Source organism: Bidens hawaiensis, unplaced genomic scaffold (genome assembly GCF_021521415.1).
Source record: "Bidens hawaiensis isolate Kalapana, Puna unplaced genomic scaffold, B.hawaiensis_p1.1 tig00005179_1, whole genome shotgun sequence".
Taxonomy (NCBI): domain Eukaryota; kingdom Viridiplantae; phylum Streptophyta; class Magnoliopsida; order Asterales; family Asteraceae; genus Bidens; species Bidens hawaiensis.
Genome location: NW_027491332.1, coordinates 514219 through 527921, shown reverse-complemented (window position 1 = coordinate 527921; position 13703 = coordinate 514219). Strand labels below are relative to the sequence as shown.

Below are 13703 nucleotides of genomic sequence, written 5' to 3'. Positions count from 1 at the left end.
GATTTTAGGGGCCGATTAGTTGAAATTGCATAGGCAGCCCGGCAGCTAGTGAGTAATCGACGATTAATTGCCGCCTAGAATAGATTTATATGGTACTTAAAGACATTGTGATCTGAAAATTGAGTCTCGTTTGAACAACTTAACAGATGTTGGAGAAAACTTCGAAGCACGTTTATTTTAATTATTAAGCTGACTTTACGAGTTAGGTATATAGCAGAATGAGTGACAATTTCACACTTGTAAAAGTACTAATTTGTAATGTTAATTGTGTCGAGTTGGAGATGGTAAGATGTTCAACTCGTGAAACTGTTTGATGAAATGGCTGATATAGTTTTTTTTACCAGAACTTTATATGATTGTTTTTCTTAAGTTTCTTAATAATATTTTAGCGAATAAAACTGTTTCTTTGACTTGATTTGAAACTTTATTTGTTTGGAAATGTAACTGTAAAACATTATGTTTGCTGCTGGACATTGCAGTAGTCTCTAATTGTTTGCTGCATTACTTCTGAAACTCTAATTATACTGATTGCTGTATTTGAGTTCAGATAAGCTGTGCTGTGAGCTACTTTTATGTGTTTCGGATGCCGCCTAGACGGAAAGGGAAGAAGGTTACTAAACAGCCTGCATCGTCTCAGTTGAATAATTCACAGTGTAATGTTGACAGTGCGGTGCCAGAAGATAACAAATTCCCTGACCAAGAAGGTATCTTCTTTTGATGTATATAACATTTATTATAGTGTAGTTTTGGGTTATGAAAAGGTAGAAAGAATTAATGGTAGTTAACTCGTTGCCATAACTCAGTTGAGCGCCAGTGTGCTGCACTCAGGATGCTTCGTGATGTGGAAATTGAAAGATTACGATCTGATATTCGCTTGCTAAAATCCAGTATAAGTAAAGAAAAAGGACAGACCCTGTTACTTAAATTCTTTGAGGAAAATCTTCCAAACCTAGCGGTTTCAAGAACTGACATAAGTGAACCGATTGAAGTTAAATGGAAAGACAAGGATGACGACATATCTATGACCGCAGCTGATGGAGGAAACATGATGCCTTATCTTCTACAACAGATGGCCTTGGCTAATCCTGAATTCTCTACTCTTGGTGGCTTTGACTTTTCAACTCAAACTGGTAATTTCCTATCAAAACATTTTGAGTTTTATCTGATGCAAAATGGTTTACTTATATGTGGTTTGTTGGCAGGAAGAACGAGCTTCATTGACGCTGATAATCTTCAGATGAAAGATTTTGTATGTATTTTATTATTTTAATATGTGTTTCTTTATTTACCGTCATTTATGTAATACAAAGAATTATTGGGTCTTTTTTTCGGTTCATGCTTTAGGTTCTAGGAGAGCCATCGGACACTCACATTCTTGGCATTGATGAATCTATGCAAACTCCTGGGGTATATGTTTAATACTTCTATTTTCATTGAATAATGAGAACCATTATTAAATGTATTGTTACTTTTGATTATCAGTAAGTTAATATCAGGAGTTGTTATAATTGCAGGTAAGTAGCGGGAGGATGTCGGTTGGTATGACGCCTAAAACTTTAAGGCTTCCAAAACAGGGTGAGATGCTTCTGTCTGTTCATGGTTCACCCCTTGGTGTTTACAAGGAAAACAACATGGATGCAATACACGGTAAACTAGTTTAATTGATTTGTGTTTTGAAGATGACATATAAGATAATGTAAAGATTATTAGTCATCATTTGATAATTTCATCTGCAGAGACAGAGGAAGAATGAGCTGCTTCTTCAGGTTATTTCTCATCAAAGGTGCATTAGGGTCGCCTTTTAAAGATACTGTTGTAGTGCGATTCATCATATTTAAAATGCATGTTACGTGTTGATTTGTCGTGATTGAGTTTTCTGCTTAATGTATCAATTTGTCATGCTACTTGCTGCTGCTTTTCTTTTTTCACATAGTCTTGCTATATAAGGGAAAAAGGTTTGATTCATGTACTTATGAACAGGCCATTTCAGGGTTTTTGTTTTCCTTTTCTATTGTTATTATGGGTCAATTGGGTAAACTTAAAAGCATTAAAACTTGAAATTTGAAATCAAACAAGTCAAACAGGCTGAATGCAAAATGTTATTACTTTAAGAATGATATGACAGTAATTGTTTATAAATAACTAAGATTTGTAAATACAAAATGTTTCAAGTCAACCCGACAGCACCGGTTTGACCAACTTTTATATTTCCAGCATGTTTATAACTTTTTGTAAAACATTCTCATATTAACACTTTCTTCACTACTAAAAATTTCATATGTAGACATTATGATTTCTATGATCCTTGTATAACACAAATTATTTACTTAGAGATATATTACAAAAAAATTAAAGTTGTCATCAGTTATCAATAAGTATTATTTAAATAAAGACATATTATCTTTAAAAATACACGTTAAAATGTCCAAAAAAGCAAATTAATATAGTACAAGATTCAATGTTTAATAAATTAACGAGTAAATGTCCTCGAATAAGCAATGTTTGAATTACTTTTATTCTTAGTGGATTGTTTTCGAAGATTTATGGACTTTTATTGTTTTTAAGGAGATGATTTGTGATAACAAAAAGAATAACCCCCACCAAATATCTTATCAGTCTGCACGTCATAATGCAACTTTATATCACCCTTATTATACAATTAATTATAAGTAATATTAAATGGCCGGCTTGGGTTCATGTTTAGTTTAAAATAAATTTGGTCAATGTATTTTTTAAGTAAAAATGAGTTTGGCTCAAACGAGCATGATTTGAACAATTACTTACATTTTTTTGCGTCTAATATTATTTTTATATTTAACTGTAAAAATATTTTATGTGATTTCCTTGTCAAATAAACAAAAGGGAAAACAGAAAAAAATAATCGCTTTATAAGTAAAATGTTTTTTTTTCTTTTTGGTTTTTAACTTTTAATATGTCAGCATGTTTATAATTTTTGTAAAACATTCTCATATTAACACTTTCTACAATACCAAGAATTTCATATGTAGACATTATGATTTCTTATATTACAAAAACTATTACAGATTTAATAATTATTAGTTACCTTAAAGAAATTGGTTTGAAAAGAGTAAAAATATGACTTTTGTGAATTGAAAAATAATAAAGTTGGTTTTTCTTGCTCCATTTATTTTTATGTAGAAATGGATTTTATATTTTATTTATTTATTATTTTTGGGGTTTGATGTTTGAAGCAGTTGAAACAGGACTTTCGTGACTTAAAAAAACAAACAAATAAATTTAAGATAATGATCAAGTTTAAAGATGGCCATTCTGGATCTGCATTACTACAAGTGTCAGCCACAAATTACCAGCAACATATTGTAAATGAAATTTGCATCTGAAGGAGAATTATAGAATTTTTTATTTGTTATTTGTAACATAAATTTGCGAACTAAAGGTTATACATGTGTAGGGTGAACATATCAAATATTTAGTTTCGAGTTAAGATTTTGAGTGCGAGTCAAAATTCTTCAGTTTTTTGTCTAATGGCAGTTTAGGGATTTGTGAGCGTTTGGTTCGTTTGAGTTAAAAGTTGCAGATTTTTGTTCCTATGGTAGTAAGAATATTTTTTTGTCTCGGTTTTGCTAAATATTATAAACACTATATTTGTTTTTAGCATTATATTTGTAGTTTGTGCATTTTCAAGAATTTAGATTTTTTTAAATAACTCGTGTGTCACACGGGTTCTAACCTAGTTGTTTATAAATAACTAAGATTTGTAAATACACAATGTTTCAAGTCAACCCGACAGAGCCGGTTTGACCAACTTTTATATTTCCCTTTGTGTATGCTTTGTGAAGAAGCTTTTAACTTGAAAAATCTATATGAATGCTTTATGCTAGTCCGAAAGACCGCATTACGGTGGGATAAAACTCATTTAGGTATTGTCAAAACTAAATGGTGAGGTAGGAGTGGGGGTGTAGGAATTAAACTTGGTTTACATGAAACACCAAGTCTCTCTTAGTTATGGATCTAACTTTAAAAAAATCAAAAAGAAAAGGAAAATTGGATTTTAATAATCCCAACTTAATGCAGCTGGCTGATAATAATCCCAACTTTGAAAGTAGTTGTCACTGGTCCCAACTTTCACACTATTTATTTTTATTGGACCTCCGTTAAAAAAAACTTAACGACGTTATGTTTTTTTTCCAAATTTCAAACTGATATTTTAGGGCTTTTGATCGGAATGAGAATACGAGTCGATTGATGTAAAACTTACTTCCAAACGGTGGTCCAAACGACTAAAGGATGCTTCAATTTCGGTGTTTAAACATTTAATTAACAAAAATCAAGTTGTTTGAAGCGTCGTTTTGAGTTAAGTTTTACATCAATCGACTCGTATTCTCATTCCGATCAAAAGCCCTAACATATCAGTTTGAAATTTGGAAAAAAACATAACGTCGTTAAGTTTTTTTAACGGAAGTCCAATGAAAATAAATAGTGTGAAAGTTGGGATCAGTGACAGCTACTTTCAAAGTTGAGATTATTATCAGCCAACTGCATTAAGTTGGGATTATTAAAATCCAATTTTCCTAAAAAAGAAAATAACTTCATGATTTTTTTAAGTATCGGACAAAAGGTGGACAATATTAACAGAATTACAAAGAATTGCAATCAAGTTTGTCATGAAAATATTAGCATTATAAAAACCAAACATATATTACAAAAATCCATTAAAAAATAGGGAACATGGTTGTAATAAAACAATGCTATTCCATCTAGAACTTGTTTCTTTTGGATTAAATTAAGACACGTGCCTAACCATGTGACATCAAACCATTTTTTCTAATGAAAATAAAATTATCTCTATGCATACAAACTTACAATATCGGATGTATCTTACTATTAACTTTTAAATAAATATTCGTATAAAATAAAATAAAACATATTGATTAGTTCTATGTATGATATTCATTGTTAATATATGATCTGTCCATATAAAATATAACACAAACAATCCAAGAACTTTTTATTTAAACATCTAAGTAATTTGTGGTTTTGTTAGGAAAATGTTTAATCAGAGTTAAATCAACTCGTAATTAACTCATGTTATCTCGTGATTCATGAGTCGCTGTTTTTTTTTATTTCGACTGATCTCGTAATTCATAAGCTGACTTCTTTTTTTTATATATTTAATGACTTTGTATGTTTCTCGTTATACAAGTATTAAATAACTACTTACACTAATTTTAAATCATGTTGGTTATTTTTCTTGGGCAATCTTTTTGAATCGTGTTATCACTCTCGGATAGAAGTACTTCTATTAGTTATTCAAAATCTTAATAAGATAATTTAAGAGTCTAAAACTAGTATGTGTCGTTTTGATTTGTAGTCCAAGATAGACCAACAAGTCATTATTTATATATCATTAACCATCACCCTATTTGACTTAAACGACACTTTGCTTCACGAAGCCGTTTGTGGGTTTTCTATAAGATTAGTTGGTGTGAGTCGATTTTGTGTGGCCGGTGGACTTGATATGGTGTGCCCTTTACCCTTGTTTTTGTTGAAGTCGAAAACCAAATTCGTCTCGAATGCGCTTCACCCCTCCTAACTCGTAACAAATGTAAAATAGAGAACTTTTTCAATTTTAAACAAATCTTAATACCTAAATTAATTGTTGAGATGAAAAATTTTATACAAGTTATCAAACTTTTAACCTATAACTTTCTAAGAGGCTAAGTCTTAGCCCATTCTTTTTGACACAAAATTTCATAAAAGGTAAGGCGAGCCTCACTTTCTAACTAACCACTTAACCGGGAGATGACCCGTGACATAATTACATAAATAGACTAATGTTAACCTACAAATATAGCTTTTATGTAAGGATCCATTACCGGTAACCCTACTTTGGTGTTGGATTTACTCATAAGCAAAGTTCTACAAATCATAGTTAATTAAAACTTTACGCGGAATGTAAAACTTTAACCATAGTATCTTACATAACCTCCAAATATTGTCTTATAAAACATTCATAGTCATTTAAAACAAAACATAGTCTTTAACACATCACAACATTTCTTCGAGATGCCAGTATTTTCGATTCCATGCCATGTGTCTTCAATCACGCGAGCTGCCTCAACCTATTTGCCTGCGTGCATACTAAAAGTCAGCTATGCTGAGTGAGTTCTAGTTAATCACATAGCTTACTTTACATACTCATATACGTGCCCGGAGGTACGCATTACATACTTAACCTGTCCATCAATCTTTCATACACATACATAACTAACCTTACGTTATAAAGAGCATTCGCCCTACATACCTCGGATATTATTAGGGTCCGGTACCCTCCATCCTTGGATATTATTAGGGTCCGGTCACCCTTCATCCTCGGATATTATTAGGGTCCGGTACCCTTTCTTCCATACCTCGTTAACATACTTCCTATATACATAGTCGTAAGTTTCGCACATACATACATCATTCATTCGTCATCTTACAACATACATATAATATCAACCGTTCCCTGGCAGTACATGCAATATCCGAATATCGTTCATGTACCGACAAGAATGCATTTATACATTTCACATAATACATATATGGCATACACTTATCACTTAGGATAAGTGTATTAACTAATCACATCGAGTATGCACACAGCCCCGAAAACATAATAAGGAATGGAGCTAGAAACTCACCTGAATGCGGTTACGTTCACCATTTATAGTTATTCCTTTCTTGAGCTGTGCACGACTAACTGTATAGCAATTACACATATCAATTAACTGTCACTACCTATATCACGTTTCTAGTTTATTCTTAACCCACAAAGAACGGGGGTCCGGGAGCAGCGCCCCTGGCAGCGGGGTCTAGGGGCGGCAGCCCCTAGCAGGGTCCAAGGGGCAGAGCCCCTGGCTGGGGTCGAGCTGCCAGGTCAGCTTGGAAAAATTTTATTTCCATTAACTATCTTAACACATTTTCCCTTAGAATTTTGAATCATCATTTAATTAGTTAACTTGAAAGAGTCCAAAGGCTTCTTTGTAATTAATGCATTCTTTTCTAAGTCCAGGGACTGTTCTGTCAAATTGTCAAACTTTTAATTCGTTACTTGGTTTTTAACGAACTGGCTTATCTTAGCATACTGGCTCTTATAACGAATTGAACCTTTTAACAAACTGGTTAGTAAACGAATCAGTTCATGTAGCGAATCAGTCCATGTAACGAATTGGACCTTCCAATGATCACAGTTAGTTCGTCCTCTTATCTATAACGAATCGCTGAATCGCTTGACGAATTGCGTCTAATTCGTTAACTCCCTACTAATGAACTACTTCTAATTCGTTAACTTCCCGTTAACGAATTAGGGTTAGGTCAGAGAATGTTAGAACATTCTCTGACATTCCTTAACCTCGTACCACTATTCCGGCACCGCCATTGCCGGAAAATCGGGTTTTCGCCGGAAAAACGAGTTTTGACTCGTTTTTCACCGTTTTTCGCCACGTTCGATCCAGATCTGAGCTAGGGTGATCCCTAAGCTCATCTTAGGTTCGGTTTATACCCAATTCCATCCGGATCTCATGACTTAATATACAATCAACTATAAAAAAACAATCAACTATAAAAAAATTCTTTATCTATTTGTATCTTTAATAGAATAGATACATAGGATAAGGGCTTTTTTTATAACTCTAAAACTGGCCTATAAGGCAATTTGAGAATTCTTCTGATATGGAATCATAGTCTAAATAGATAGAATTTGAGGTGCACAAATCGGTTTTTTTTTTAAAAACCGGTTCGGTTATTAACCGAAACGGTTTTTTTTTGTCCGGAAAAAAAACCGGTTCGGTTAATAACCGGTTTTTGTATGTCAAAACCCTAACCGGTCTAACCGGTTAGGACCGGTTTAGAAACCGGTTAGAACCGGTTAATAAACCGGTTTTTTTATTAACCGGTTTTTTAATAACCGGTTTTTAGGTTAACCGGTTTTTTTTTTTTTTTTTTTTGGGGTTTAGGGTTTAGGGTTTAGTTTGGAAGACCGAAGCCATTCTTTGCTTTCGTTGTTAGGGTTCTTTGCTTGGAAGATTAAAAACACATAACTTTCATTTATAGTTTTTATATTAAAAATACAAACATTAAATCGTTATCGCATATTCGTAACTCAAAAATACAAACATTAAAGAATGCTTAGACACGATTACATGAACAACTTGCTGTTTCTTACTCATTATTTGCCTCCATGTTTGCTGTTTCTTTAACTAATTTTCTTCGCTACCCGATCCCGAGCTATTCCTTAGGTAATCGTCGTACGCGGCTTCTTCATCGGTCATTGGTTGAGTGTGTCCTTGATTGACCTCGTCTTCATACAAGCCCGCCTCATACTCCATTTCCCCCTCGAGTGAGCGTTGATGTTGTGCCCTATCTAAAGAGTCCAAGTAATCCTTGTAGCAAATCGACATCTCTACAGCTGGTGGAGTGAGTCGAGTCCTCCTAATCGATATAACCCTGCCAGAAACAGAAAAAGCAGACTCCGAAGCTACCGTGGAAGCTTGGACCGTTAGTAAATCTTTGGCCATGGCGGCGAGGATCGGAAACTCATCCTCCTTACCTCTCCACCAAGCCAGCAAATCAAGACTTCTAAATTCATCCGGAGTCATGTGTTTCACAAAGTTGGTACCACCATACCTTCCAAGTTCACTGCTTGGGGTGTTTACCTTTTGACGTTTACCGGCATCTTCCCAAATCATGTAGTACATCCCCATTTCAAGGTCGGTTTGGGATTGGGATTGGGCAACAGCTCTTAACGAGTCATGAATTTGGGAAGACGACCCGTATTTTGTAAGGTAAACATCATACATGTTTGACAAGGTGGTGTTGAAAGCATTCTTTAAAGTTTGGCAATAATAGGGTTTTGATCGTCGTTTAACTCTAGCTCATCACAAATTTTTTTTATTAAAGCTTCAACACCACCAACATTGATGCAAGGGTTTAACGCAGCAGCACATGTCAAAACAGCTGGTAGTTCTTGAAAATATTTTCTAAATTTTTCTTTCATTTTTACACCCATATGAAAATAAGGTGCACCCCTACAATGAAGTTCACTCAACTTTGTGCACATGACAGCAATTTTTGGTAAAGCAATGGGGCTTGTTGGATAGTAAACCCCGGATAAACTAGTTGTGCAAGATTTAAAAATTTGAAGGACCTCCGTAACGATCTCAATCAATAACCAGTTTCTAGGATCGTACGGTGCACATTTACCCCTACTTGACAAAATTTGATGAAACGCAATTAGTGATTCTTTTTGTTGGATGGCTTTCTCAAACATATCACAAGTCGAGTTCCATCTTGTTGGACAATCCCAATTTGGCCCCAACCATTGACAATTAGCTTCTACACAAAATTTTTTTTATCTTGAAAATGTTTTATTGTTGCTAAAAACATCTCGTAACATTCTTTTAAAATTGTTTATTTGCGTTTCGATCACGTTTAACCCATCTTGCACGCCAAGTTGATAATATGTGCAATGCATCGGCTATGAAAAAACGCTCCATCACAAATAGGTTTATACTTTAATTTTAAATGGCCAACCGCGGCCGTATTGTTGGACGCGTTATCTAACGAAATTGAAAAGATTTTATGTTCAATCTTGTATTGTCGAATGACTTTATCCAAGAGTTTAAAAATATTTCTACCCGTGTGCGGGTAATCAAACAATTGAAACGCAACGGTTCGTTTCATCATTTGCCACGACTCGGGGTCAACCCAATGAGCCGTCACACAAATGTATGAGTCGGGCGAACCATTAGGTACCGACCACACATCCGTTGTTAAGTTTACACCAGTTTGTAAGTTTGAAAAGTATGAAATTAGTTCGGATTTAGCGTTTTTCCATGCTTTAAGACAATCTCTTCTAAGGGTCGAACGAGTTACGTGTTGGTAGCGTGGTTGAACATACTTTTGAATCATCTCCGTGAATTGAGGGTTGTCGAAGTGGTTGAAAGGAAGTGTTTGTTGAATCACAAAGTTTGAAAACTTTTGACGTACCGCTTCAAGGTCGTACGTAAACACCGTTCCTTGATTCGTCATCTCCGGCTGCGAACTACTTCCCGATTCGTCCTTCAAGGCCTTGCAAAAGGGCCTTTGTACATGCGCTTTTAAAGTGGAGTTTGCATCTTTGCCATAAAATTTCAAACAATGTTTGCATCGAGCTTTTGGGCTACCGTTAGACATTTCGCATAGGTCGAAATGTTGCCAAACATCTTGGTTTCGTTTCATGGGGATGACCCGAACGACCGTTTCTCCCGTGTTCGAGGCACCCATGTTGACGGATGAAGCAGCACTTTGGGAGGCCATGATAATCGACTACGAAATAAGAGCGTATGGAGTGGTAATGTGGTATAATTGAGCGTGAGATAACAAAATAATCGCGTATGAAATAAACGTTTAGAGCGTTTGGAGTTGTATAATCGAGTGTGATGTAACCAATACCCAACCTAAACTATATATAAATGTTTGTGGGGGTAAAATGGTAAAAAAAAAAACGGTAAAAAAAAACGGCTATATAGCCGTTATACAACGGTCTAAACCGGTTTTTAACCGGTTAACCGGTTATAAAGAAACCGGTTAACCGGTTTTTTTCCAACGGTAAAAAACCGGTTTTTTTATAAACCGGTTTTTTTATAAACCGGTTAACCGGTTTATAAAAACCGGTTATTAAAAAGAACCCGGTCTTTTCATTAACCGGTTTTGGATCTAAAAGTTGTAACCGAAGTACAAACCGCCGGTTTGTAAACCGGTCAAACCGGTTTTTGTAAAAACCGGTTTCCGGTTTAAACCGGCAAACCGGTTCCCGAACCGGTTTTTTTGACCACCTCTAGATAGAATCATGAATAGATAGAATCATGATATAAAGATATCATAAAATATAGACCCTTCGCTCAGTCAATTCATTCTAATTTCCGGTTTAACGGTGTCGGCTCATCGTTTTGTGACCATATCTAACGGGTTTAAGTTAATAAAATATCATACTATTATTACCTCGGGTCGGTGCTCGGTTTCCTTCTTGATTTCGGCTAGAGAGATGAAGAACTAGAGAGGAAGCTTAAGCGTGTGTTTTTGTGGTGTATGGAATATGTGTAAAATAAGGAATTAAGTGGTGATTATGATTTATATATTTATGGATCATGGGCTTAAGCCCATGGTCTTTTCTTTTTTCTTTCATAACCCAAGTCCATAACCCATATCCATTTACCCAACACTATCCTAACTCATTTTATATTTATCTAAACCGATAACGACCCATTATAAAATAGACGAAATTTATTTTATTATTATAACCAAAAGTAGGATATTACATTTTAGCTTAGAAGACATATGGGTAAGAAGAGTAAAACTAGTGTGATCGTTTTAGCGTACAAGAAATGCGACTAAGGAGTAGGGACATGCATTTGTAGGCGAAGTTTAGCCTTTATGTGACAAGCATCAACTCTCGGTTTATCAAAATGGTGGGGTCCACTGATTTTTTTAAATCAAATTCAATGTTAATAACTACCGGCTAAAACTTAGCATCCATAACCAACTACATACATAGGTGATGCTTGGCTAAATTTGAAAACGTCTATGCTCTTGTAGGCCAATAAAAGTTAATGTTTTAATAAACACTTTGACTAAGCGACGTCGTATTAACAGAATAATAAAAACATTAAAATCCACCAAGCTGCCAGTATCCACATTATTATTACAACTTACAAGTGGTATACAAACACTTAAAAAAAATGCTTCATAATAATTCATTCATCTTCTACCTGCTTATTATTATTTCAAAGAAGTGAAGATTAATTTAAACTAAATCGGTACGTATCTCCTTTAACCTCACAAAGCACTTTATAAGCTTGCTTCGTTCATACGATTAGAATTATAATATTCTTCCGTTTGCACAGTTATTAATCTACAGTTAAATCCGCGTTGACTGATCTGAGACTTACGATTTGATTGACGTGCTATTAAGGCTTTCAGTAGGTATTGTTAATCAGTTACAATTTGTGCATTAATTGACTAGTTAAAGCTGTTTAGCAGCTCAAATTTGACTTAATTAGTTAGTTAGGTTTTCGTTTAATGTTCTATCTCGTGTATTGTAGATTCAGTTACACGGTTAATAGCCAAAACTAGTAATCATAGATGCCTGTTAGCCATAAGATATCGTTAGTGGTTTTCGGTTTTGGCAGCATGTGAAGTTTGTTACAAACTTGATATATAAGTTATTAATTAGATATTATAACTGAGATGGATGTTGTTCATCGGTTTTGATTTTGCGTAAACTGATTAGGTAAAGTTTTTAGCAGCTCAAATTTGACCTAATTAGTTAGGTTTTCATTTAATGTATTAATCTCGTGTATCGGTGTATTGTAGATTCAGTTACACAATTAATGGCCAAAACTAGTGATATTCAGTGTTTGTAGTAAATCAATCATTGATTAGCCATAAGATATCTCTAGTGGTTGTCAATGTTGGCAGTATGTGAAATTAGTTACTAATTTGATATGTTAGTTATTCTAATAAGATATCGTAATTGAGATGGATTTTGTTCATCAGTTTTGATATGTGCTTAAGTTGATTAGTCAAACTTGTTTAGCAGCTCAAATTTGACCCAATTAGTTAGGTTTTCGTTTACTGTTTAATCTCGTGTATTGTAGATTTAGTTACACAGTTATTGGTCAAAACTAGTGAGTATTCAATGTTTGTAGTTAATCTATTATTGATGCCTGTTAGCTATAAGACATCACTAGTGGTTGTCAGTGTTGGCAGCATGTGAAGTTTGTTAAAAATTTGATGCATATCTAAGTTATCCTAATTAGATATCATAACTGAGATGGATGCTGTTTATCAGTTTTGATTTGTGCATAAATTGATTAGTTAAAGCTGTTTATCTACTCAAATTTGACTTGATAATGACAGTTTTAGGTTTAGTGTAAGTTTAGAACAGTAGGTAATCAGGTATTGAAGCTAACTCTATTGTAACTTCATGTAGATTTGTGTTCGTTACTTCATTTGATTGTCTCATGTACCGTAGATTTAATTTCATGGTTTTGTTTTAGCAAAATTGGATGCCCTTTGGTTATTATGTTCAAAATTAGTAGTATTCAGTGTTTGTAGCTGGTCAATCATGTGAGGCCTGTTACTCGTAACATGTTACTAGTGGATTTTAATGTTGACAGCTATGTGAAGTTTGTTGCAAATTTGATATCTAAGTTTTCGCAATTGCAGGTTCTATATGTTTAGGTTAATTTCTTTTATCAGGCATGATTAGTTAGGTTTTTGTTTTATGTTTTGAAGTTAGCTCGATTGTAGATTGTAGATTCTGGGAGCTTCGTGTTATTTTGCTTATCTTTGTATAAGTAGCTCCAATTACGCCATAATGGCCTAAACTAGTAATTCAATGTTTGTAGTCAATCTATCATGTGATGCTTGTTGGCCATAAGATATCACTAGTGGTTTTCAATGTTGGCAGTATGTGAAGTTTGTTACAAATTGGCTGTTTGGTTCATTCAGATCTGAATGAGTCAGATCTGAATGAGCCTCTGTCCCATTCAGCAACAACAACAAGTCTGAATGATTCAGACCTAATTTTAACCATTCAGATGTTTTTCTGTTTGGAACCAAACAGTCTGAAGTCTGAATGAATAAGATGTAAACATCTGAATGGTTCAATTCAGATGCATACAAACAGCCCTATTACA

General features: G+C 34.3%; 1 protein-coding gene across 1 annotated transcript; it reads left to right on the top strand.

The window, feature by feature from the left end:
* The first annotated feature begins 442 nt into the window (after positions 1 to 442).
* Positions 443 to 1851, top strand: LOC143629194 (uncharacterized). The gene is made up of 6 exons (XM_077098533.1): positions 443 to 704; positions 804 to 1130; positions 1203 to 1249; positions 1345 to 1407; positions 1515 to 1647; positions 1737 to 1851. Exons 1-6 carry the CDS (start codon positions 584 to 586, stop codon positions 1751 to 1753), a joined length of 708 nt encoding a protein of 235 aa, XP_076954648.1. The 5' UTR covers positions 443 to 583; the 3' UTR covers positions 1754 to 1851.
* Positions 1852 to 13703: the final 11852 nt, after the last annotated feature.

Coding starts and splice junctions, on each gene's coding strand:
- LOC143629194 (XM_077098533.1), top strand. CDS start 584: ATGCCGCCTAGACGGAAAGGGAAGAAGGTTACTAAACAGCCTGCATCG. Junction 1,131..1,202: donor TGACTTTTCAACTCAAACTG/GTAATTTCCTAT, acceptor GTTTGTTGGCAG/GAAGAACGAGCTTCATTGAC. Junction 1,250..1,344: donor ATCTTCAGATGAAAGATTTT/GTATGTATTTTA, acceptor TTCATGCTTTAG/GTTCTAGGAGAGCCATCGGA.